This window comes from Gadus morhua, chromosome 4 (genome assembly GCF_902167405.1).
Source record: "Gadus morhua chromosome 4, gadMor3.0, whole genome shotgun sequence".
Taxonomy (NCBI): Eukaryota; Metazoa; Chordata; class Actinopteri; order Gadiformes; family Gadidae; genus Gadus; species Gadus morhua.
In genome coordinates, this window is record NC_044051.1 from 35,930,066 (window position 1) to 35,957,981 (window position 27,916).

The 27,916-nt window shown below is 42.4% G+C and overlaps 1 protein-coding gene and 1 pseudogene across 1 annotated transcript; one reads left to right on the forward strand and one right to left on the reverse strand.

Annotated features, from left to right (window-relative positions):
* Positions 1 to 10,211: 10,211 nt before the first annotated feature.
* LOC115542293 (zinc finger protein 431-like) lies at positions 10,212 to 14,871 on the reverse strand (annotated as a pseudogene).
* Positions 14,872 to 24,020: 9,149 nt separating this feature from the next.
* On the forward strand, positions 24,021 to 27,907 carry LOC115542281 (uncharacterized). Its single transcript, XM_030354520.1, has 3 exons — positions 24,021 to 24,276; positions 25,255 to 25,330; positions 25,474 to 27,907. The coding sequence occupies exons 2-3, from the start codon at positions 25,256 to 25,258 to the stop codon at positions 27,361 to 27,363; spliced, it is 1,965 nt and encodes a 654-aa protein (XP_030210380.1). The 5' UTR covers positions 24,021 to 24,276; position 25,255; the 3' UTR covers positions 27,364 to 27,907.
* Positions 27,908 to 27,916: the final 9 nt, after the last annotated feature.

Consider the following 27,916-nt stretch of genomic DNA (forward strand, 5'->3'; position numbering starts at 1 on the left):
AACTCCCAAGTTTGACTCGTGTTTTAGCAGGGCGCTGGTCCTGATGCTTTTCCAAGAGGACCAGGCTTTTTAGCGCAGTTAGAATCTAGCATCAGCCTAGAATCTATGCTGCCTAAATCTACTACATCAAAGAAAAAAAATACTCAATGAGGAAAGTACACACTCACTTTTAAAATGGGGCTGCAAAGACTTTAAGGATGGATGTGTGCCTACAAATATGCGTTTCCAGGTGTTCTTTCTGGCAGGCGACATCCCTTGAAAGAAGCTGCTGAATGTAAGCACTTGATGAGCTGGCCTGCGTAGAGACAACAAAGTAAAATCAGTACTCCATTTTTTATATTGCATATAGTCCAGGTGCAAGTTGTAAGAAGATATAAGCATGTTTAGTGAATTACATTAGCCTAATACTTAAAATGAGTTCTCTGAAATGATATTACATCCTTGATTTGTTTACATATTTTATAGTTCATCTCATCAACTCAATACCATGAAATCAAGCTCTGCAGAAATTTGCTAATAACCCTTTGATTTGAATCAGGTGTGAAGGGGAAAACATGCCTATAATAGTGCGTTCCAGGTACACTTTTGCCCGTAAATAACCAGCTTAAACTGGGAGTACAAGAGGGTAGAAGGGTAGAAAACACGGGTTGCCTGGAACGCAGCATAGGTATTTAGGTTGAGTTTAACAGGTCATAAATGATCTCATCAGTAAAACGCTAGAACTACTGCGGTCCAGTGGCCGGTAAAATACAGTTGTATTCGTTTGTTGTATGGTGAGCAGACATTGTTAAACATTGCATTCCGTTGGTATCCAAGCAGCAGAGATCAGTGCCTGTACCCAGGGGCGCCGAAAAGGGGGGGTAAAGGAGACGGATTCTAGGGGCCCATGATGGAGGGGGGGCCCAGAGAGGCACCTAATGATGATGAAATTATAATACAGAAAAAATAATGACACCAAGTTATTAACTAACATATAATCATACATGTTTTATTTTCCATGTCCTGGTAACAATTCCTTTATTTGTTTTGGAAGCATCAACCCCTGCAGGGCCCCCCCTTCCCCCCCTCTATTTACGTAAAATGGTTCAGTCCGACTGGATCAGCTGCGGTAGCGCACCGGCGGCCACAGCGGGCAAAGCGGAGGAGACAGCAGTATGCCTCAAAAATCAGGCAGCCAAAAAAGAAGGGAGAGGAGAGGGAGTTGAAGCGTCGACAATATGTCACCCAGTATTTCCAAAAAAAAGGTGGGTTTGTTGTGGTGGAAAGTTATGGATATTAACTTTGTCCCTGTCTGTGGTCTATAAGCTAGCTCACTTTTCTCACCATGTTAGCTCAAGAAAACTCTGGATTTTTACATTTTACTGCTATATTAGTTAAATAATCAATCCAGTCAAACATTTATCAAGCTGTTCTTATTCAATAATAGTTGATCTCCCCTCTGTCAAAATGATGCCTCATTCTGAACAGAGTCAAGTGCACCAGAAGCTGCAGCAGCTGTCTGTCAGCCCCCAACTCCCCCTGCCCCTGAATCAGCCCCAGTGCCCCCACATGAGGAAGGAGGTGAGCAGCTGTGTGTGTTGAAATAATAATAATAATAATAATAATAATAATAATAATAATAATACATAATATAATACCAAATATAATACATTTTACTACAGTCTCAAAACAATACAAAGATGAAGGTAATTCATTAATTAAAATGAATTAAATAAAAGGCATTTTGAACAATTTTAATGGTTTAAAAAGCATAAACCCTTTTAGAAAATGAAATAGAAGACGTGCAGTAAGAACAGAGGAGAACATCTGTGGTGTGTGCAGCAGACTGGGGTGACTGCTCTCAGTCCAATCAGAGAAGTTTACACGTTGGTGACTATGCTATTACAAATAGTTATATTATAGGAAATCCTATATAATTAATGTATGTCATGTACACTCTACAGAGCCAGGTCCAGGAACCTCTTCTGGTTTGTCAGGGAGGGATGTGGAGGAAGTGGAGGAAGAGATGGAAGAGGGTACAGATGACAGTGAGAGTGCAGAAACACAGGCGACAGAGAGTGAGGGCGAAGAAGTTGAAAGGAATTCAGAGGAGGATGGACTGAATACAGAAAGAGCCAGAAAGACAACAGAGAGGCAGGAAGAACAACAAGCTGATGTTCAGGTCTTTGAAAGGGAAGAAGATCATTTGACTGATGACCCTGGTTTCTGGCCAGCAGCTTTAACTGATCAGGATAGGGAGAAGATAGTAAGGAAATTGGCCATGAGAGAGAAAGAAGTAGAAATGCCATGTGATTCAAAGGGGAAGCCATTCCCTGACTACCTGAATTATACAAAGGCAGCAAATAAAAGAGAAAAGGTAAACAGAGACTGGCTGACTTTTAGTCAAAGTAATAATTCACTTTATTGCATACCATGTGTGCTTTTCTCCCATGTACAGAAAAAGCCTTCCACTAGTGCACTGACCAGTCAAAATGGGTATAAAATGTGTGATGTGAAGTGGCGTCGAATGTACAATAAATTCCCAGTCCATGAGAGGAGTGAGGCACAAAGAGATTGCTACTTAAGATGGAAAAATCTGCAAGGATCTGTAATGAAAGATAGAGGTGTGGATTCTCTGTTAAATAAGGAGTTGCAAACAGAAATAGAGAAAAATAGAGCCATCTTGGAGAGACTCTTAGACGTAACCGTACACTTGGCCTCAAGAAACCTGCCTTTCAGGGGCAAAACCAAAGACCTAGATGACATTCATAATGGCAATTTCCTAGGCACACTGGAGCTCTTGTCACATTATGATCCTCTGCTGAAAGAGCACTTTCAAAAAATCAGGGACAACAAACAAAAACAAAAAGAAGGAAAAGGAACCAGGCTAACACATTATCTTAGCTCTGACAGTCAGAATGAGTTTATCAACTTATGTGGACGACGAGTTCTGAAAAGAATTCTGCAGGAACGGGAGGATGCCATACATTATGCTGTCATCTGTGATGCCACACCAGACATTTCCCATACTGAGCAAAATGTGGTGCTGCTACGGTATGTTAAATATGACAAAGAAAAAGATGAGTGGGAAATTACGGAGAGGTTCCTTGAATTCAGGGATTTTCACAAAAAGACGGGGAGTGAGATCGCAGAGATGATTCATGCAGTTCTTCGTGACCATGGGATAGACATCGGCGATTGCAGAGGGCAGGGCTATGACAACGGCGCTAACATGTCAGGGAAAATAAAGGGAGTCCAAGCTCAAATACTGAAGAAAAACAAGCTGGCTACTTATTCACCATGTGCCTCCCACACATTCAATCTTGTTGGTGTGCATGCTGCACAGTCAAGCCCAGAGGTATCCACATTTTTCGGCTGCATAAATCGCCTGTACACATTTGTAAGTGGCAGCCCAGAGCGTTGGGCCATCTATAAAGAGCAAACAGGTTGCTCATTGCATCGCCTATCTGATACCCGCTGGAGTGCAAGGATTGAGGCTGTTAAACCTGTGGCAAAGCACCTACCTTCTGTCCTCAAATCCCTTGATAGCATAGTTATGACATGCAGTCTCACCAGTGAAGCAAGATCAGAAGCTAATGGTTTGAGGAAATACTTCATGTCATTTGATGCTGTTGTTCTTCTCACTGTCTGGCTGAAGGTACTGCAAAGTATTGCCAACAGGAATGTTATTCTCCAGTCAGGAAAAATATCACTTGACATAGAAGCAGCCAATATCAGAGATTTGAAAGAAGAGATGCAGTCTCTAAGACAGGGGTGCCCAACCTTTTTCGACCCAAGATCTACTTTTCAATTAGCCAACCTCCCGAGATCTACCAGTCAAACCTACCTTCAAGCGGGGGGGGGGGGGGGGGGGGGCGGTGGTGGTGGTGGTTTGTATCGTGGAGGGGGGGGGGGGTGGTGGTGGTGGTGGTTTGTATCGTGGACCTACGGACTTCAGTGGGGGTTTCATTCCGTCTGCACACGGCGTCTTCTCAACATTAATCAATATTATCTTCCTCCCACTCAGGGTGAAAATGGTAGGTCTTAACTCGTTTCCCCTCAGCCATGCCAACGTTTAGGACTGCGTAACTACTGTTGACGGCTTTCAACTACTGTTGACAGCGCATGCGCTACCGCACGTATATGTCCCGCGCAATTTATTTATTTATTTTTAATTTATTTATTTATTTATTTTTCACCCCTCGCGATCGACTTGGGATCTATCGGCGATCTACTGGTAGACCGCGATCGACTGGTTGGGCACCCCTGCTCTAAGAGATGCATGGGACACTCTCCTAGCTGAGGCAAAGTTGATAGCTGGGGAAATGAATGTTACACCTCAGTTAAGCAAGGAGTCCAGCCGCCAGAAGAAAAGGCGGAGATTCCATGATGAAACCGCTGAAGAGGAGACACCTCAGGAGAGTTCAGAAACAGTGTTTCGGGACACTGTGTTTTATACAGCCATGGACCGTATCATCAGTGACTTGGACACTAGGTTCCGGGGCATTGCACATATTGTCAACGAGTTTTCTGCTGTTCTGAAAGTTGGGCAGATTAGTGAGGGCAAAATCTCTTCTGTGTGCCAACCAATGATCAAAGTATTCTAGTGATCTTACTCCTGATTTTGAAAATCAAGTAAGACACCTAAACAGTGTATATGCAGCCAACTTCCCCCCTAACCTGTCCCCTCTTGAACTCCTGAATGCAATTTGTAGGCTGCAGCTGCAAAGCATCTTTGGAGAAGTGTGCATCGCCTTGCGCATATTTTGCACCCTGCCAGTTACTGTTGCTGGTGGTGAGAGAGCGTTCAGTAAACTAAAAATGATAAAAAACTATTTGAGGTCCACAATGTCTCAGGAAAGACTTTGCAGTCTTGCCATGCTGTCAATTGAGAGTCAGTTGGCTAGAAAGCTGGACTTCAAAGACCTGATAAGTGATTTTGCACATGAGAAGGCTCGGCGTTGGGCTTTGGGTGAGAAGAGTTGAGCAAGGACCAGTGATTGAAAGGTTGCAAAAGGAAGCTTGACTCAGTCGGCAACGTTATATTATATATTTGCCATTCTTTCATATATTAAGTTCTACTTAAATGATGAGAAATCATATATGGCCATTTTGTATTCTGATGGCGTTTTTGTTTTTGCTGAGATTTTTTTCTCTCCACTGATTATAATTGCTATTTTTTCATGGAAGAGTTTATTTCCAATTTAAGAATCAGTGGTGCAGCAAATAAATGACTCAAAATGAATTCCATTGTATTCAGAGTGCTCAGTTCTTCCCCTACTGTACATGTCAACTGTCATGCTGTTCTTCTTTCACAAATATGGTAATGATAGTCAAAAATACCATTAAAATGCATAATTGTAAAATAGCATCAAAAAATGTTGCCGCTGTGTTGGGGGCCCTGTAAAGATTCTTTTCATGGGGCCCAAAATCCCTAGCGGCGCCCCTGCCTGTACCCCCTTTGTTGAATTGTGCCCAGTCTCGTGTGATGCCCCTGGCTTGCTGAGGTGCACACTCGAGTTACAGTGTGTGTATTATAGGAATGAGTGGGCGGCCATGTTTTAGTCCGCTGTCCTTGCTTTAATTGGTCCGTGGTATTTACACACATAACTGATGCTATCTACCGTAACATTAGCGACAGTAACTTGGCTGTTAGCTGTAGCGCTAATGCTAAAGCAACATTATAAGGCTAACAAGGTAACCATATACAGTAAAGCAACACAATGATATGGCGTTAGTTAACTTACTTTTTCGAGGTTTGTAGCTGAGCCGAGGAGAGTTATTATTGATCCAGACTTGATTTTCAGACGTTGAGCAAGTCCAGCTTTGTATTCGCCCAAGTTGAGGAAGCAGTCGTCAGTGAAATGTTTGGCGCAGACTGGCGCATTTCCAGAGACAATAAAATTAACCCACTGGTTCTTCAGCGGCTCGGATGAATGAACAAAATATAGACTTTTGTGTTCATTTGAACATCCAAACACTAAGCAACGGCGATGCTTCGCTCGTTTGCAAACCACGGTGTCTCTCAAGGAAAGAACTATGAGTACACGTTCGTAACTCATTTTCTCATGGGCGGTCGGGACAAATAATCTGGGCGGGCAAAAATAAGAGAAAGGGGAGGTAACTACGATGGCTCATTGCATTCACTCAATAATAAAAATTTCACCAGGTTATCTCATAATTATGAGATAATTATCTCATAATTATGAGATATTATCTCGTAATTATGAGATAGTAGAGAGTAGTGACGCTTGCACAGAAGCATACGGCCGACATCTTTCTTTATTCTGGTTGGAAATAGTAACATAGTTACGCCATTAAATGCGTTCATGGAAACATTTTTAGCGAGAAATGTGCATTTTACTTTCATAATGTTCGCTCGGTGAATGTGAAGGATGTTTGGTTTGATAGTTATGACGAAGAGTGAACGCTCCGTTCACTTGCATGGACAGAGTCTCTGGTTGCTAAGCAACCTCAACGTCTTGGCGGACTATTTCTCTGCTGATCAACACTACGAATGCTGGAAACACACCAGACACACCATGTGAAGTTATTTAACCCGATTATTGTTATTTATATCCGAGATTATTTAATCTAACCCGATCCAAGCTCTATCATGCACCCAAACACGGCGGCGTTTGGGTTCCTTCCTGGGACTCCCTCATAATTACGAGATAATTATCTCATAATTATGAGATACTATCTCATAATTACGAGATAATTATCTCATAATTATGAGATAATTATCTCATAATTATGAGATACTATCTCATAATTATGAGATAATTATCTCATAATTATGAGATAACCTGGTGAAATTTTTATTATTGAGTGAATGCAATGAGCCATCGTAACCTTTCCCCGTATTTTTTTTTTTTTCATTGAACATGGTTAAAAACAATTCAAACAAAATAACGAGTTTTAAAATGCAAGAAAATAATCCTTAACAATAAATACTAAATTTCAAATGATACCGTTTTTTTTAAATTATGATGATGATGATGATGTTCAGCTCGTATGTTAAAAGAAATCAAAGCTTTGGGACCAAACAATAACACAATATTTGAACAGATTAACCGAAACCATCAAACAAGAGAAACAGAAATTCTGTTTCTAAATACTGTTCCAGCTCATAACAATTCATTATTTTTTTCTGAAGATTTTTTTAGTTTTGATATTGTGGTACATTTTTTGCCTTTTGCATTGGTTCTAAGTTTCCCTCTGGTTTAGGAACTTTCCACACACACACACACACACACACACACCAAAATAATTAGTAAACAGAAAAAGAAGAGACCCGACACAAACCCCACCCCTGTACAACCACACGACAAAAGGGACGATTAATCATGGTAGGTTTGTTATCCTACCAAGTGTATTAAAGAAACACTTGACACTACACTGTGTCTTGTGCTTCAACTCGTTGTAGTAATTTGGAGCTGATTGGACAATTCAGCCAATGAATCAAATAGGCTACCTCCCTCAGCAGCTTTCGTGCATTGCGCAACATAGCTACATGCAGAGAGAAGTGACAGATAGTTAACTAGCAGAGAGCCGTAAAAGCACTTTCTACCCATTTCAGTGGAGGTAGTGGAATCCTCATGCAATGTTATACTTAAAAGGAACAAGTAAATTACATATTAATTAAGTCTTTCGGCATGTAGTATTCAAAAATGATCATGATATGCCTCAATATCAGAATATCAACCATGGGTCAAATAGCAATGGCTAGTGGAATGAAAGTGAAAGCAGTGTAAGCTTGTCCAGGCCCTGCAAGTAAGGATGTAGGCTATGACTCAGAATACATTTTTAGCTAGTGGGCATCCCAGAAACCAATTCTATATATTCTTGGGGAGGACCCCTGTCCACTACTGCACCCCACCCACGAATTGGATCACCAGCCGCTGCTGCAAACAGGGAGTGAAGGGGGACCAATGCTAGGAATCTTCTGACTTTGTCCCGTTAGAATAATGCTGCCTTCTAGAGGGAGGACCGGCTTAAACTGAGCATCACTGAGATCTAGACATTTAACCAGGGACCGTTTAAAAGGGATCATCTTCAACCATTATCGCCCATTATGATACAATCCATCCAAGGTAGTTAGCATTAAGCGCACAGAATGGAATGGTAAGTTGAATGAACACAATCATGTATAATGTAGGGTTCAATCGCAGTCTATTTCACAAGTGAACGTTGCAGGCTTTTTTTAATAAAAGATAACGGTAATGACAGTGTTGTGGTAATATCAAGCAGACTTTAATACACAAATTATATGAACCCTGTGTGAATAATTAGTCAATTTCAATGAATTTCTATCCATTCTGCATAGACCTAGAGATACCTCCCACCCTCTCTAATTGAAAGGTGTTGACATAGTTTTGCATTTGAAACTGTGGGCACCAAGTTTGATACTGAGGGCAATCCAGACTTCTTTGTTGTGTAGATTCCTTTAACTGTCTTGCAGCCATGTCCACTCCACCCATATTGTGAATTGCAATTTAACTTGGTCTCTCCTCTGGCCAATCCTAAACTCCATGAAGGCCCCTCCCCCTGACCTTTGTTTCCTTTGTATTTACCCACGATGTGAACGTTTCCTATAAGAATCATGTACACCCATCGTCTCATTGACTGTATGCTTGGCAACTTCGCTGCCTGTATCTTCCCCTGATCAAGCTCTACATTAAATCAAATATTTTGCCGTCAGAAGTGCCCTAGAAATAAGTTATTCAACACAGACATCAATTAATAAAAACAGAAAGCGAATCAAAAGTAGAAAGCGTTTAATCGGGATGAAAAGAAAAACTAAAAGCATAAATCCTGACGGATTTGACGTCTGACGGAGTTGACGTAAGGGCATGTATTTTCCCTCCAAAACATGTATTGTACACTGCAGCTAGCTAGTTTTTCCTCAGTTGCTAAGTGTCCCAATAACCACACCAAAAGGCTTAAATTCAATCCTCTATGGTTGAAATAAAGAATCTTAACAGAAAGATTGTATTGACATGGTCTAGCTGTGACCATAAGAATCTTGACATTGATTGTCTAAAATATCAAAAAATGTATAACGTACCAGAGCATGTGTGGTATTGTTGCATTCACCACAGGCAGGGAGATGAAAAGGGGTCCTCAGGGATATAGCTGACTATGCTATTTCCTGATTTATTGTGGCCTATGAGAAAATCTGCTGGAGTTGACAGAAACTGAGGACACAACTTTGATAGGCAGATTTCTATGGAAAATATTGCTTGACGTTCACTTCATGCATTGTTTTTTTATATTTATACCCCTTCTTTTTTATTTGATATCTATGTTTTCACAATTGTAGAGCTTTTTTAAAGTTTTTTGGGATGGTCAACATTGCTACCTCTTGCTGAGGACAAGTGCATTAACGTTGACCTTCTAACCACAGACCATACAACACATTTTCCCAAAAAAGATAAAAAGTATATTCTAAAAATCGCATAGGTATATACAATTCCTTTAGATTTAACTTTATACGTATGTCAATCATGATGAATTTCTTCATTTTTGATATAAATTAAGACTTTTCTATGTAGGACATGTTTTGTCCCGACTCTCAAGAATCAGTGAGTTCGATACGGGTCGCTTTTAACTCACTTTATTTGTTGAAGTATTTCCGTATGGTAACTATGAAGCAAAAGGGAGGGAATTGTATCTAACGCGTGAGAGAGAAATACAGTGAGCTACTTCGAGCCCCGCCCCGGGCTTAGGCCCGTGGCTCTCTGCTGGTCCCCTATGATTCTGACCTCCTTTGGGCGCTGGGAATGGGCCAAGTGGGCGTGGCCTGTGTGAGGTGGGCGTGGTCTATGTGACGTCTTAGCTGCGGCTTCCGTGTCTGTCTTAAAGATGCTGCCTTCTGTAGCTGGGGCAGATACAGCTTGTGTGTTCGATCCTGCTCCCTTGTGGCTGTGTTGGGGTAATGCAGCTTGTGTGTTCGATCCTGCCTCCTAGTGGCTATGTTGGGGCAGCTTATGTGCTTAAAATACCTAACAGTTTGATCCCCAAACTGCAGCCTAACGTTTAGCACCCTTTAGATCAAGATGCCTACCCCTACCTGTTACCACATATATCCTTATTCACTGTCAAACCCTTACCCGTTACCACATATATCCTTATTCACTGTCTAAACCCTACCTATTGTGGTAGAAACTATAACCGAGTTCAATCACTTCAACTAACTTAAAATAACATGCAGGATCGCGGAGTCCGGATCAAGTATTGACAGAGACTTTATTGTTACCCGCAAACAAGCAACAACAAAGCCGAGTGAGGTTTGCAAAGACACTCCAGAATGATTCTCGTCCTGCTCCTTATATACCCAATCCTTACATAATACGAGGTCAGACTTACATAAAATGTTGATTTACATAACATATGTTTCCAGGTCACAGCTTTACCCTTCAACATACATTAACCACTATGCATACATAACGATGGTGTACATGTGTGCATGTCGGCATACTTTTCAAAAAGCACACAAGATAGGAACAGAGTGAACTTGCTCCCTGGCGCCAATTCAAACCCAACTTATAGGGGAGAGGTGATCAGCTACCTTCCACCATTAAAGTATCTATATGATATATAGGCCTAATAATCATAGTTTACCATAAAATGTAGGGTTAATTTCTTCCATACTATTACCACAGTTATCTGTATTCACTGTCTAACCCCTACCTGCTGCTTAATCACATGGAGCTGTATTCACTGTCTAACCCCTACTTTCTCCTTGAATCACATGCATCTATAAGTAGTTTTAGGGTGAACGGGTCTGAAGGGTATCAACCACCATAGAATCGATAGAAAACGTTAAATTCTAATAATTTTCTGTTGAGATCTGAAAGAAATTAACCGCCTATCGTGATACAAGGTATGAACTAGAAAACAATGGCAGAAGAAGGACAGCAATTAGAAAGTCAAAACAACAGATGGTTGGCATTAAGGACATGCCAAAAGGTAAGTGAAATTAACACAATCATGTATAATGTGGGGTTAAATTGCAGTCTATTTCACAAGTGAACTTTGCAGGCTTTTTCTAATAACAAAGGTAGAGGTAATGACAGTGTTGAAATATCAAGCACAAGTTTAATATATACAATTATAAATAAATGATATAAACCCTGTACATAGAATAGAATACTTTGTCATTATACAATGTAGAACTATGGCTATGGCGTCCTCCATTGATCCATTTGGGGGGGAGGCGGGCTTTAAGGATGAACTGAACTGAGATTTGAAGTTTAGTTGATATTAGGGATGTCCGATATTGGCTTTTTTGCCGATATCCGACATGCGATATTGTCCAACTCTAAATTTTCGATTCCGATATCAGCCGATACCGATGTCGATATTTGGGTTATTTTTCCTCAAACCTAATTTAGGTAACATTACATATCTCCTGTTGTGGAATTAACACAACATGCTTAATGTTATTGTGATGCCCCACTGGATGCATTCTTGAATGCAACAAGGCTTTCCAAATGTTAACATTGTCTGTGCAAAATAAGAAAAATACTTCAACTTAATTTAAGGGAAAAGTGCCATGTTTTCTTTTTTTTTTAATTTTGTTTTTTCAAAAAAAATCCAATACCGATATTGACCGATATTACATTTTTATGCTAATATCGGGCCGATAATATCGGTGGGCCGATAATATCGGACATCTCTATAACAGATGTATTGTCTGCCTTTGTCATTGGTACAATAAATAAAAGGGCTGAACTTGCTAAAAGGGATTAAATTGTACGGTGAAGGGGTGAAAGTTTTACAGGGCGCTGCCATGTTGGATTTCAACAATCAGCTACGTCACTGGCATGGTAACCTACTCCTACTCTGTGGCTCTAGCAGCCATAGCAGGTAATGAGTCAGGCTCTGAGGCTCGCTGAAATGGCTACGGAAAATAAAACAACCAGGTCTACAGGAGGATCATACTGCATCGCCCCTGGCTGCAGTAATGAATTATATAGGGCCAAGGCAGCTGGGGTAATCATGCATTTCCACAGGCTACCTTTGAAAAGGAAACCAGCCCTTAATACATGGCTGGCAGCCTTAAAACTGACTAACCCTCCGATGTAAATCAGCCCCCGTCATGTCAATCTCCACAAGCTAGCACTCAGACCATAAAGTGTACAAACTATTACTCAGACGATATCACAGATCTATGTTTTCAAGATGCTAATTAAACTACGGCGGGTAAGTAAACCCGCCGAAGTTCCACAAAGGTCCCTTTCTACTCACCCTGTTGTTCGCCGACTACCCGATTGCTGATGCAGAGGGAGTTAAACTCGAAGTAGTTTCATAGTAAGATTTATCTGTGCAATATCCATCAACATCCACCAGAAAGTAAACCTCTAACATCCACCTAAAGTAAACGTGACACTCGTGAATCCGCCTCGCATCTATGCTCATCCGCGGGTGTATCTCCCAAAGTTTATCTTCAGCGTCTTTCAGGTCCCGTCTACCCGGAGCCGATTTTAATAACTAAAACGTTATCGATGTTGATTATTTCAGTTCAGTTCACTTTAATGTGGTGAAAGACCAGCCTTTCAAAGCATTTCATGATCACAGGTGTTCGAGCCACTGGGCGGTAGTAGACACACGCAGGGCTTCTCACCGGTGTGAGTCCTCATGTGGATCTTCAGCTTGGAGCCATGAATGAAGCGCGTCGCGCATTGGTCAAACTTGTAGGGCTTCTCCCCGGAGTGAGTCCTCATGTGGCAATTGTCGTGCTCTTGTTGAAAGTTTTTCGAAACGGGTCGCTTTTAACTCACTTCATTTGTTTAAGTATTTCGGTACTGTAACTATGAAGCAAAAGGGTGGGAATTGTATCCAACACTAGTAGAGAGAAATACCGTGAGATACTTCGAGCCCCGGGCTTAGGCCCGAGGCTCTCTGCGGGGCGCCTGTGAGTCTCTGACCTCCTCTGGCTCCGGTCGCTGAAAATGGACCAAGTGGGCGTGGCCTATGTGAAGTGGGCGTGGTCTAGCTCTTAGATGCGGCTTCCGCGTCTGTCTTAAAGATGCTGCCTTCTGTAGCTGGGGTAGATGTTACAGCTTGTGTGTTCGATCCTGCTTCCTTGTGGCTGTGTGAGGGTAATGCAGCTTGTGTGTTCGATCCTGCTTCCTAATGGCTATGTGGGGGCAGCTTATGTGCTTAAAATACATAACACATGTGGTCCTCCAGGGGCCTTTTCTGAGTGAAGAGCTTCGTGCATTTTTTCAGACATGTAGAGCTTCTCGCTGGTGTGAGTCCTCATGTGGCTCTTCAGATAGCAACTGTGACTGAAGCGCTTCGTGCATTGGTCACACTTGTAGGGCTTCTCGCCGGTGTGAGTCCTAATGTGGACATTCAGGCTGCCTCTCTGTCTGAAGCGCTTTGCGCATTGATCACACTTGTAGGGCTTCTCCCCGGTGTGAGACCTCATGTGGATCTGAAGCGTGCTTGCCTTTTCAAAGCGCTTTGCGCATTGGTCACACTTGTAGGGCTTCTCCCCGGTGTGAGTCCACATGTGGCTCTTAAGCTGGCTTGTCTGTACGAAGCGCTTTGCGCATTGGTCACACTTGTAGGGCATCTCGCCAGTGTGAGTCCACATGTGCCTCTTAAGCTGGCTTGACTCTCTGAAGCGCTTTGCGCATTGGTCACACTTGTAGGGCATCTCGCCGGTGTGAGTCCTCATGTGGCTCTTAAGATGGCTTGTCTGCCCGAAGCTCTTTGCGCAATGGTCACACTTGTAGGGCTTCTCCCCGGTGTGAGTCCACATGTGGCTCTTAAGATGGCTTGTCTGTCCGAAGCGCTTCGCGCATTGGTTACACTTGTAGGGCATTTCGCCGGTGTGAGTCCTCATGTGGCTCTTAAGATGGCTTGAATGTCCGTAGCCCTTTGCGCAATGGTCACACTTGTAGGGCTTCTCCCCGGTGTGAGCCCTCACGTGGCACTTAAGCTGGCTTATCTGTCTGAAGCGCTTTGCGCAATGGTCACACTTGTAGGGCTTCTCCCCGGTGTGAGTCCTCACGTGGCCCGTAAGCTGGCTTGTCTGTCTGAAGCGCTTTGCGCAATGGTCACACTTGTAGGGCTTCTCACCGGTGTGAGTCCTAATGTGGCTCTGAAGGGCGCTTGTTTGTCTGAAGCGCTTTGCGCAATGGTCACACTTGTAGGGCTTCTCTCCAGTGTGAGTCCTCATGTGGATCTCCAAGTTTACTTTCCCTCTTCAGATAGAGGCTGTGACTGAAGCGCTTCGTGCATTGGTCACACCGGTAGGGCTTTGCCCCGGTGTGAGTCCTCATGTGGATCTTCAGATAGCTGCTCTGACTGAAGCTCTTCATGCATTGGTCGCACCCGTACGGCTTCTCGCCGGTGTGAGTCCTCATGTGGATCTTCAGCAGGTAGCTATGACTGAAGCTCTTCGTGCATTGGTCACACATGTAGGGCTTCTCTCTGGTGTGAGTCTTCATGTGGATCTTCAGCCTGCCTTTCCGACTGAAGCGCTTCGTGCATTGGTCGCACCCGTACGACTTCTCGTCGGGTTTTGTCCTCATGTGAACGATCATATTGTCATTATTGGGAAAAACCTTGCCACACAAGACACCGGGCCGGCCCTTGCGGCCGCCCCGATGCCCAGTCAGCTCCTCAAGGCGGACCAACCGCACGCTGCAGTTCAGGCTCTTGGCCACGCTGCAGTCCGCCGACAGTGAGCTCAAGGCCTCCAGTTCTGACGTGGTGAAGAGGGTGTTATGGCCGTCCACCGCCAGTGGGCCCTCCCCTTTTCCATAGACGCTCAGGATCCGCAGCTCCCCGTTGTTACTGGCCATGTGGGAGGAGCCAGGGGCGTCCACACGCAGTCTCCCCGAGGTGGCGCCGCGCTGCGTGCTGCAGTCTCTAATGTCATTGCCGTCTTCTTCAGAGAGGAAAACAAAGACAGAGAAAGTAATGGTTTGAATTCATTATTTGCACAAAGGGATACAGCATGTACTTTTACACACTGATGTATTGGAAGAAGTATATTTTGACACTTTCTTTCTAACGTCTTTTTGTTTATTATGCATTTCCCTTGTTCCCCTTGTGGGGGGTCAAGGGTCAAAGGCTTAAGCTGAAAAGGCACCGCTATGTCTCCGTCTTTTAAGGATGTGGGCAGGTCATCAAGACACAACCCAGGTCATCTGTTGTTTCCGATCACCTGCTTTACCAATACAGTAGTTATACTGGGAATCAGAGCGGATTCAGCATTCCTGACACCTGCCATGAAGAAGATGTCAATCATTCTGATAAACTGTATAGTGGTCCTTGTGTTTTAGCAGGGCTTTGCTCATGATTCTTTTTAGTGGTGCAACGGTTCACGGGTTTCCCGTGATCCGTACGGATCAACCATCACGGTTCGGGACGCAAGTGATCCGTGGCTCGGCTGAAACGTAAACCGGAACCGGAACCGGACGTGTTTAGGTTTGGTTGTAGTCTTTTCGCTCGGTTCGCCGTATCAACAGTAGGGCTAAAACCGAGCGAAAAGACTACAACCAACCCCCCTTGCAATGAGCAATGATTCTCCCAACCGAAATCAATGGATTTCCAAAATGCCAAATAAAACACCACAGAAACTGTATTTCGCTACCAAACTATAAAAAAGAAGATAAGGATGTCTGCATTGCCTTGGGATAGTGTAGACTCTAAACTCTCCCCAGGCAATGCAGACATCCTGAATTGTATTATTATTAATATTACCTAATTTTTCACTTTATCTTGTTTTTACACAGTTGAAGATTTTATTTAAGGTCACATTTGTCTTGTTATCTTTATTGTTGTTGTTGATCCGAAAATGATCCGACCCGTGACTCAAAAACCGTGACCCGATCCGAACCGTGAGCTTTGTGATCCGTTGCACCCCTAATTCTTTTCAAAAAAGGACCAGGCTTTTTACCGTAGGTAGGTAGAATCTCTAGTACATTCTCAGTTGGTAGGTCGTTTGCTTGCATGGATGCAATGTGTATTACTAACCTACAGCGGGCATGCCTCCACCAATATCCTCTTCAACCTTGATTGAAATGGTGTCTGGGGTCTGCTGCTTTCCAGAAAGAAGGAAACACACGCAAGACAAATTCTTTAATTTGCACAGAATAGTTGTTAATCCCCCCTTACGATGGACTGGGTGCCCCCAGCCTGTTCTGACGGCGATTTGAATTCGCCCCGTAGAAGGGCCTGGAGAAGAGCAATTCATTTCTTTCTGTTTCCGATACGTTTTTGGAGGAACCAATCACCAAGTTGGTTAGTTCTCCCCCTGGCGCCCTATTGGCTGGTTTAACACAATGACGACAGGGAAGCGACGGCACGCAGCCATTTGCGTACAGAGTCAGTTGAAAAAGTTGATCATGCCTCTTGTGCTGAAGAAAATGACAGCAGCTTCCCCAGACCAAAGATCAATCTACGATTGAGCTTGGTCTGGCGATAGGCAGGCTACACTTACGGAACATTAAATCATAAAGGAGTGTGCTTTATAAGGGTGTGTGCTGGAGTTGTAACAGAGGAAGCCTCTCATTTGAATGCTGAATAAGAAGACGATTTCCAACCTGCACACTCAGCTCCTCGCGGCAGACCAGCCGCTCGCCGTGCTCCAGGCTCTTGGCCTCGCTGTGGTACGCAGACAGCGAGTTCAGGGCCTCCACTTCTGACGCGGTGAAGAGGGTGTCATGGCTGTCCGTCGCCAGAGGGCCCTCCCCTTTACCGTAGACGCTCAGAATCTTCAGTTCCTCGCTGTGACTGGACATGTGGGAGCAACAAGGGGTGTCCATGCCAAGAATCTCAGAGGTGGCGCCGCGCTGCGTGCTACGGTCTCCAAAGGCATCACAGTCTTCTGCAGAGGGAGAAAAAAAAATGTTTTTATCATTGTTTTGATACACTGTTTGCATAGAAGGAGAAAGTGTGTGTCTGTACACATGAAATCAACTATTTAAATGTACCATTGACACAGAGGGTTTAAAATGTGTACTGCAGACAAAGATTCAGAGTTTTGGAGAGGGATGTATCCTCCAGCACCCTCCCCCCTAGACTCAAAGCTCAAGTGGGGGCGGGAGGACACTGAACGAGCACCAGCGCAAAATTATCTGAGCACAACATGACATGCGAGACAAGCGCAATTATTCTATTTTGACAATAACAAGCGACTACGTGTCCTTCCCTGTAAGCTGATCAGCTAACGTTTATACATTTTTAATTCATTGATGTTTGAGAATGATAAACCAGCTTATGGGGAATCTGTCTTGAAACCCTTCTGGGCTCTTGACTGATTCCATCTTTGAAATACAACTCCCAAATTTGACTCGTGTTTTAACAGGGCCATGGTCATGATGCTGTTCCAAAGAGGACCAGGCTTTTCAGCGCAATTAGAATCGAGTACATTCTCAGTTGATCCAGGTTGTTTGCTTGCATGGATGCAATGTGTATTACTAACCTACAGCGGGCATGCCTCCACCAATATCCTCTTCAACCTTGATTGAAATGGTGTCCGGGGTCTGCTGCTTTCCACATAAAGAAGGAAACACACTCAAGACACATCCTTTCATTTGCAATGAACAGTTGTCCATCCGCACTAAGGACACATTATGCATTTTTACACTGCCAAACCGGTTCGTTCGCGGCTTTGCACGCCCTGCAAATTTATTATCTTGCCTGTGTAAAACCAAGGGGGTAAAATCTCCCTTCGTCACGGAGCCAGCTTTCTTGGTTCACTCGAGATGGCGGGGCTATGCACGGAGAGTACACGTCTTATCAATAAATTGCATACTCCGAAATATCTTTTTTCTTTCGATTCACTCATTCCCGCATGCAAGAATAAGTTGACATCTGAGTGTAGACTAAAACACGATTCACTATTTACAAGCGCAAAATCAATAACATATTCTTTATTTGGCTGACCACATTGCTGACCAAGCATCGTAAGGAAAGTTCTTCTGGTACTTTCTCGTAGATCGCACCATATTTCCCCGTCTTCCTTAAATGTGACTGCATCACCTTCTCTCCCATGATGGTCAGCAAGCTTGCAGATATCAGTATCCCTCCAGTTATAACTACTCATGTTGAAATCGCTGTGTTGTCTCTGTTGTAGAGACAATGCAGCAACACCTCTACCCAAGTCCCTTCCCTGGAACCGCAAAGCTGTCTAATCACATTTACATCTAAATGAAAAGCGCCAATATGTGTGGGGTCTGAGAGGGTAAATTGGGGTGCGAAACAAAGCCGATAAATTACCACGGTCAGTGTAAACGCGCGGACCATGCAAGGAAAAAGGTGGGCATAAGACGGGCATATTTGGCAGCGTTTACTGAATCATAAAGGGGTGTGCTTTCTATGGGTGTGTGCTGGAGTTGTAACAGAGGAAGCCTCTCAATTGGATGCTGAATAAGAAGATGATTTCCAACCTGCACACTCAGCTCCTCGTGGCAGACCAGCCGCTCGCCGCGCTCCAGGCTCTTGGCCGCGTTGTGGTCCGCAGACAGCGAGTTCAGGGCCTCCACTTCTGACGCGGTGAAGAGGGTGTCATGGCCGTCCAGCGCCAGAGGGCCCTCCCCTTTACCGTAGACGCTCAGGATCTTCAGCTCCCCGCTGTGACTGGACATGTGGGAGGAGCCAGGGCCGTCCACACCCAGACTCTCCGAGGTGGCGCCGCGCTGCGTGCTACTGTCTCCAAAGGCATCGCTGTCTTCAGCACAGGGAGAAAAAAAATGACAGAAAGTAATTGTTTCGGTACACTGTTTGCATAAAAGGAGGAACTGTGTATTTGTCCATTTGAAACTATTTAAATGTATGTGCATGTACCGATGACACAGAGGGTTTAAAATGTGTACTGCAGACAAAGATTCAGAGTTTTGGAGAGGGATGTCTCCTCCAACACCCTCCCCCTTAGCCTCAAAGCTCAAGCGGGGGCCATGTGGAGGACACTGAACGAACACCAGCGCAAAATGATCTGAGCACAACATGACATGATAGACAAGCGCAATTATTCTATTTTTGACAATAACAAGCAACATTGTATCCTTCCCTGTAAGCTGATCAGCTAACATTTATACATTATGAATTCAGTGATGTTTGAGAATAATAAACAAGCTCATGTGGCATCCGTCTTGAAATCCTTCTGGGCTCTTGACTGATTCCATCTTTGAAATGCTAATCCCAAGTTTGACTCGTGTTTTAGCAGGACGCTGGTCATGATGCTTTTCCAAAGAGGACCAGGCTTTTTAGCGCAGGTAGAATCAAGAACATTCGCAGTTCATCCAGGTTGTTTGCTTGCATAGATGCAATGTGTATTACTTACCTATGGCGGGCATGCCTCCACCAATATCCTCTTCAAGCTTGATTGAAATGGTGTCGGGGGTCCGCTGCTTTCCACATAAAGAAGGAAACACACACAAGACATATTCTTTCATTTGCACAGAATAGTTGTCAATCCCCACGAAGGACACATTAGGCATTTTTACACTGCCAAGCCGGTTCGTTCGCGGCTTTGCACGCCCTGCAAATTCATTGTCTTGCCTGTGTAAAACCGAGGGGGTAAATTCCCCCTTCATCACGGAGCCAGCTTTCTTGGTTCACTGGAGAAGGCAGGGATATGCACGGAGAGTACACGTCTTATCAATAAATTGCATACTCCAATTTTTTTTTTTTAATTCAAGATACTCATGCAAGATTGAGTTCACATCTCAGTGTGGGATAAAACAACAAGTGCAAAAACGACAACATATGCTTTATTTTGCTGACCAAGCATCGTAGGGGAAAGTTCTTCTCGTTGGATGAGCCCAGTGAAATATTCCTGCAATATGGATCACATCGCATTTTCACTTTAAAAAGGGAAACTCAACAAAATAAAGTTGTTTACAGTTTGCAGATTGTACCTTAATACACAACGCAGGGATCTAGAAATATTTTAAATGTGGCTTTAACTGGTCCAACACAAGTGCTACAGATGTGGAAGATAGGCTAGGCCTACCTATTGTGTTATATTGAGGCGGTAAGAGAGCTGGGAGATGTAGAAAATTTAAATATGCAGTAATTATTAGGCTATACTTTAATAGCCTAGATACACACAACTTAGAAGAAGAAGAAGAAGAAGAAGAAGAAGAAGAAGAAGAAGAAGAAGAAGAAGAAGAAGAAGAAGAAGAAGAAGCCTTTATTTGGCATTGCACAGGATACAACGTAATTGGACAGGATACGTTATGGACTCACGTTGGGTACGAGTTGAGTTTCGTGTCCTGCTGGTAACAATAATAAAAAAAGTCTCTAGAGAAGGTTTAGCCTATACTAGGAGGTGAATGATTCTGTACGTTTTTAAATTCTATTTAGTAGCCTATTATTAGATGTGCATTTAAACTGCGCTCAGATTTATTTAGCCTGCGCTTGCACTACAGCCCTGCACTTTGTTCACGTGAGTCAGACATGGTAAGATTGCTGCTTTTTCTTTCTCATGTTATAATTGCGTATAGGCCTATTCACAGCTCCTTCACACACACACACACACACACACACACACACACACACACACACACACACACACACACACACACACACACACACACACACACACACACACACACACACACACACACACACACACACCACGGGGGAGAACCCCCCGATTAAATCAACCTATGACTTTACATTTCTGGCATAAAGAAGAAATGTGCCCCCAGCAGGGCAATGCAAGGCCCCCCGCAAATCTGTGTCTGGCGCCGGGTCTGCTTCTGTTCATCTTGACCCCTTGGAACCTACACCTGGCAGTACACAAGATAGGAATAGAAGGACCCGACTCCGCTGCGCCGTGTCAAAACCTCATTTCCACTGTTAATGTATTTATGTGATATATAGGCCTGATAATAATCATAGTTTGTTAATTTCTTCCATATGAGCAGACATTCTTAAAGATTCGGGACATTCCCTTGGTATCTCAGTCAGAACGGTTATCCAAATAACAAAGAAGTGTACAACACTCGCATTACAGTGTGTTCACACACATACCTGATGCTATCTACTTTTACATTAGAGACAGTAGCTGGGCTGTTAGCTGTAGAGCTAATGCTACAACAACATTATAAGGGTAACAACGTAACCATAAGCAACACGATGATATAGGGGTAGTTGACTTACTTGTCCGAGGTTTGTAGCTGAGCCGAGGAGAGTTGGTACTGATCCGGACTCCATTTTCAGACGTTCAGCAGCTTTGTATTGGACCGAGTTGAGGAAGCAGTCGTCGGTGAAATGTTTTGCGCAGACTGGCGCATTTCCAGAGAAAATATTATCAACCTACTAACTGGTTCTTCAGGGGCTCGGATGAAGGAAATAAAAATACATTTTTGTGTTAATTTGCACATCCAAACACTGAGCAACTGCCAAGCTTGCAACTGCTATGATGTCTCTCCAGGAAAGAATTATGTGGGCTGAGCTCACACGGTCAGAGATCATTTTCTCATCGGGGGTCGGCACAAATACTTTGGGTGGGCCAAGCAAAGAAAGGGGAGGTAACCTTTCGCCGTATTTTTCCTTTTTTATTGAGCATATAAAAAAAAGAAGAAAAAAAAAGAATAAGCAATAATGCAAGAAAGTAAATAAAAAACAAATTGGATCCTCAGGATCCTAAGCAACAATACAGGCTTAGATAATACAGTTCATATAATACCGGTTTTTATAATTATGATGATGATGTTCAGCTCGTAGGTTAAAACAAATCAAAGCTTTTGGAAAAAACAATAACAAAAATGTTAAACAGATTAATCGAAACCATCAAACCAGGAATAGCAAATTAACTGCTCCAGCTCATAACATTTTTTTTTTTTTCTAGTTTTGATATAGTGGTACATTTGAACCCTTTTGCATTGGTTCTTATTGGTGGTTGGTTGAATATACAGGTTCCTCTGTGAGGAATGATTAAAAGAAAGACAAGAGACCATTTATCAGTCATGACAAAGTAAGTACTGTTATTACATGTGGTACCACTAGGGGGCGGTGACTCCACCTCGGTGCAGTTTCGAGGCACACACACACACACACACGCACACGCTTCGTAGATATCAGAGCTATAGAGAGATATCCATCACTCTGGTAGATATCATAGCCAACCTTTACCAAATAAAGTGAGTTAAAAGCGATCTTGAATCGGCGACTTTCTGAAAGAACACGGTAATATATGGAGGTAGATTTGTGTCTTTATTATGCAATCAAAAATAATAGGTTTGAGAGCAAAACTTTCCACACTGCAATCAAAAAATAGGTTTGAGGGCAAAACTTTCCACACTGCAATCAAAAAATAGATTTGAGAGCAAAACTATCGACACTGCAATCAAAAAATGTTTTATTGCAAGATAAATTAATGTGATAAAAAAAATATTAATGGGAATCCAAAAGTTTTGTTTGCAAACCCAAAAGTTTTGTTTGCAAATCCAAAAGTTTTGTTTGCGAATCCAAAAGTTTTGTTTGCGAATCAAAAAGCTTTGCTTGCGAATCCTAAAGTTTTGCTTGCGAATCCAAAAGCTTTGCTTGCTGTTGAGCTGAATCTCATGGGCGGGATCTACGCCAAAAGATGTAAGACACGTCTCTATTGGCCAGTCTCGATCGGAGTGACAGCTTGGCAAAATCCACAGTTAGTAACGAGAGAGGGAGTTCTATTTCATGTAGGCTACGCCGTCTAGGCTTCGCCTTATGGGCTTGTCCCGTACGCGCGCTTGCGTGCCCTGAAAATCCCGTAGGCCTCCCTGTCAGCCGACAAGGAGACCATGGCAGAGGAGAGCAGGGCGATGTTGTTGACCGCCGCCGCGGATTGAGAGGCACAACCGAACAGGCCGACAATCTGCTTCTGGAGGCGGTCGGGGGGCAGCGGCTTTTCGGATGTTGCCAAGCTGTCACTCCGATCGAGACTGGCCAATAGAGACGTGTCTTACATCTTTCGGCGTAGGTCCCGCCCACGAGATTCAGCTCAACAGCAAGCAAAGCTTTTGGATTCGCAAGCAAAACTTTAGGATTCGCAAACAAAGCTTTTTGATTCGCAAACAAAACTTTTGGATTCGCAAACAAAACTTTTGGATTTGTAAACAAAACTTTTGGGTTTGCAAACAAAACTTTTGGATTCCCATTAATATTTTTTTAATCACATTAATTTATCTTGCAATAAAACATTTTTTGATGGCAGTGTCGATAGTTTTGCTCTCAAATCAATTTTTTGATTGCAGTGTGGAAAGTTTTGCTCTCAAACCTATTATTTTTGATTGCATAATAAAGACACAAATCTACCTCCATAGTAATAGTGACTGAATTACTGAGTATTGAAGAGACACTTAGTACACTGTCTTGTTTCAACACTAGGGCTGTAACGATACACAAATTCACGATTCGGTTTGTATCACGATTTTTGACCCACGGTTCGATACATCCCACGATTCTTTTAAATTTAAAAAGCATTTTATTTAAACAACACTTAAATACCAATTATCTTAATGTAACATTTAATAAAAAATAATTTGGAACACTGAACAGATTTGAACCGAAAGAATACTATTAAAGTATAGCTAAATTAATAAAGAAATAACCAAAGATTGCAGTTGGAGGATGCTTTTTGCTGGTAGGCATAATAGGGCCCCTTTAACTGTTTGGTTGGTTTATTCAAATATCCTTATTAGCGCTTCTTATTAGGCTATGTAGCTTAAATAATGACATAATCAGGCCGTATAGAATGCAACATGTTTAATAGCCTAACTTTCAATAGATGAGGAAAAACATGAACGTCGCAATAACGAGGCTAGTGTTACGAGTAACATATGTATGGAAGCCCATTCCCGCCACAGGAAAAAAAAAAAACACCACAAACTATCTCATAATTATGAGATTAAAAGTCATAATAACGAGATTTAAAGTCATAATTACGAGATTTAAAGTCATAATTACGAGATTTAAAGTCATAATTACGAGATTAAAAGTCATAATTACGAGATTAAAAGTCATAATTACGAGATTTAAAGTCATAATTATGAGATTTAAAGTCATAATAACGAGATAAAAAAGTCATAATTATGAGATTTAAAGTCATAATAACGAGATAAAAAAGTCATAATAATGAGATTTAAAGTCATAATTACGAGATTTTCGACGGTTAGCCTGCCCCCTGACCTCACTTCCTTCAAGTTCGAAATCGGCACGACAGAGCGGCACGCGCTACTAGGCTACCAGTCGGCGCCATCATTTCGGACCTGAGGCTGATGAACCTGCAAGTCATCACTTCTCTCGGTCATCCTCCTATTCGCAAGGCGAAACAGCAAGGTAACCGAATTTGTAGAGATGCTCTTTTAAGCCTATATTCAGTAATTCAGCGTCTTTTCATCTGGTTTATGTTTCCTTTGAAAAAGCACTCTGCTGCAGCTATGTTAGCTAGTTCTAGTATTAGCACCGTGTTAATTTTGTCAGCTATTTTAGATTTTGTCACATTTTAGTCATTGTTTTCCTTTGTAGTTTTAGTCTAGTTTTAGTCGACAAAAAGTCCTTAAATTGTAGTCAACTTTTAGTCAAAATGTTTTCTCTTTTTAAACTAGTTCAAAGTGTTCGAAATCGTTCCCTATCACGGATATAGTGCACTATATAGTGCACTATATAGTGCACTATATAGGATGCTCGCCATTTTGTAGTGGTGTTCGAATTCTGAGTACATAAAAAGTAAATTGTTAAGCCTAATTTCTCTGATATAAAGGAAATTACAAAATAAGCCAACGGCAAGAATTAAATGACGTACAGGACGCGAACTCAGGTCGCCCGTATTGCAGGGCCTAAACCACTCAGCCAACTGCTGGTTCATAAAGTTGATGGAATGGAGTGGTCTTGAGAAAATATCCACGATAACAATATAGGCATATCTCAATTAATTTAATTACTTTATTTGCATCATTCAATCTTAAACCCTTAGTGAAAATATAGGCTGTTTGTACTTCATATATGTACATTTATGACAAAATCGTGAGGACTAGGCTTGTGACAGACACGCACATGTGGCGCTCGCGCGGTAATAGCTCATTGGCGCCACCTAGTGATCATTATGTGCAAATGCACAGCCTCTCATTCAAATGACTTAGGGGTCATTTGACCCCTCTTGTGGCGCTAGTAGTAAGTAAAAATGGCCCGGCGTGGGACGAATTTCGAATTATAAATATGTACAATGCATAATGTTAGCTCATCCATGTGCTCAATGCATCACAATGTAGTTGGCATCTGTTCCGTTCGTTAAATATTTGTGTTGGCCTCTCACAGGATGGATGAGTTGTGCGAGTTCTTGAGGTCGCGGAATGTACCAGAAGAAAACATAAAGCAACTGGAAAACGATAAGGTAACTAGTCTGTTAATGGGGGAAAGATAGGCTAAATTGTGTGTTTATGCATTTTTTTGATTTTTTTTTTAATTACTGCTTCTGTTTATGTTAAATTATATTTGTTTTGTGGCTGTGTGTGTGTGTTTTCCTCTTTTTTTAAGATCGATCCCAATGTCCTCCTGCTCATGAACGACGACCAGTTAACCGAGTATCTACCATCATATGGAGACCGACTGGCTGTCCTTGGATATTGCAGATTGAAGGGGAAGAATCCTGTTGCCCGCAAATCAAAACTTTTTGAGCGACTGAAAGCCAAGTTAGCAAAAAGTGACGATCGTGAACACTTGTCTGAGAAGTTACCATGTCAAAATGCTCAGAAGAAAGAGCGTAAAATTGAAATTGGCTGGTTGAATTTCCGTGACGGGAAATTCTTACAAATGAGGGCCAAAAAGGGGGGCGGGACCAGGAAAATCTCTGTGTCCAAGAATTGTTGTAAAGATCAGTTAATTGAACAGGCCAAAAACCTGTTTTTCCCTGGTCAGAAAAATGCAGAAGGAAATGTTCAAGATTTTGCGATTGAACTAACTGATTTTCAGGAGCGCCCGTTAGATCCCCTGACTACAGTTGGGGATCTTTATGAAGTAACAAAGCTGCCCATTTTACGCTTTTACTTAGCAACAACCAAGAGGGATGGTTGCAGTGAGAATCAGCTTGCAGCCTCACCCAACCCCCCTAGGCCTAGTTTACCTCTAGCTGAAGGTCAGGAAACCGCAGATGTGGTATATGCTAGTAGCAGCAATGTCCTGTCTGATACAAACAGTGATCCTGAGCCCTTCGATTGCTCCACTGTTGAAATGACAGATTGGGCTAGTGTGAGCGAAGTTGATGCCGCCAATGCTGTAGATGACTTTGAGAATAGTGGCACAGTTACCTTTTTCCAAGGACACCAACATGATCTGGACTGGGTTAGCCTTGATGATACCTTACAAACGTCTCCTCGGGCATCAAGTTCATCTACTCCGACCCTAGATATTGCTCATGTGCCCATTGATCAGAGTGAAAGAACAAAGAGAATAATTGTTGTTCACCGTGGGCAGATCCTGAGAGAACTAATCACACATTTTTTGGACGCGAGTGTCATGCGAGATGATGTTTTCATCCAAGTAATTCTTCCCAATGGAAGTTTGGAAATGGCAGTTGATGAAGGTGGCGTGTTAAGGGATGTGCTAACTGAATTTTGGCTGGACTTTTATGAGCAATGCACTTTAGGAAATGCTTTCAAGGTGCCTTTTCTACGCCATGATTTTGGTAAGCAGCAGTGGGAAAGCATTGGCAGAATAATAGCAATGGGTTGGCAAAAAGAGAAGTACCTGCCTATAAAAATAGCCCCAGTAATTTTGGAGAAAGTTGCCCTGGGAAGTGTGAAGAGTAGTCTTGTTGACTGCTTCCTGAAATATGTCACAGAGTCAGAGAGATTGGTGTTTGAATCCTGCCGTTCAGATTTTGAAAGTGTGGATCAGGAAGAATTGATTGAAGTAATGGATCTCCACAGCTGTCGAAGAATGCCAACCGCTGATAATATTGAACAGCTCTTGGAGGAGCTTGCCCACCAAAAGCTGGTTCAAGAACCCGCCTTTGTCCTAGAGCAGTGGAGCAAGGTGCTTGCACCCTTTAGGTCAGATTTGGAAGGCATTTCAGAAGCGTATGTAAATCTTCATCCAACACTGAGGAAGGTGATTAGGTCTATCTCTTACCCCACTACTATGAACGACCAGCAGAAGAACATAGGAAAGCATCTTAGCACTTACCTTAGAGAATCTGACGCACAGCACCTGTCTCTATTCCTTCGGTTTTGCACTGGCTCTGATTTGTTTCTTGGTAAGACCATTACTTTGAGCTTCACGAATTTGCAAGGTATGCAGAGACGGCCCATCGCCCACACATGTGGATGCTACTTGGAGTTGCCAATTGATTATGACAATTACCCGGATTTCAGACACGAAATGAACAAAGTATTGGAGAGTGGTGTGTGGGCAATGGACATAGTTTAGTTGATTCAGCTGCCATCAGCAGCCTCCTCATGTCAAGATGATTTAATGCAATATGTAATATGTAAATATGAAATTATATAATGTACTGATGTATTAATGTAATGAGATTTAATGTACATATTTTGATATGTTGGATTATGTAAATATGTTATTATATGTACTGTTGTATTAATGAAATGTCTTGAAGTCATCCCGACCAATACATAGTTTAGCAGATTCAGATGCCATCAACAGCCTCTTCATGTCGAGATTACTTAATTTTATGATTTTGAGATGCTGGATTATATGTAAATAGGAAATTATATAATGTAATGTGATTTAATGTAGAGACTTTGAGATGCTAGATTATATTTAATGTGTAAATATTTAATTATATAATGAACTATTGTATTAATGTAATGTATTAAAGTTATCACCACCAATACATCGTTTAGCCGTTTCAGCTGCCATCAGCAGCTTATATATATCCCCAGCAATACTTATGTTGTTTTCTAAAGCTGTTTTATGGGAAGATAATAAAATAATAAAAGTTCATTAAATTGTGGCTAACTGT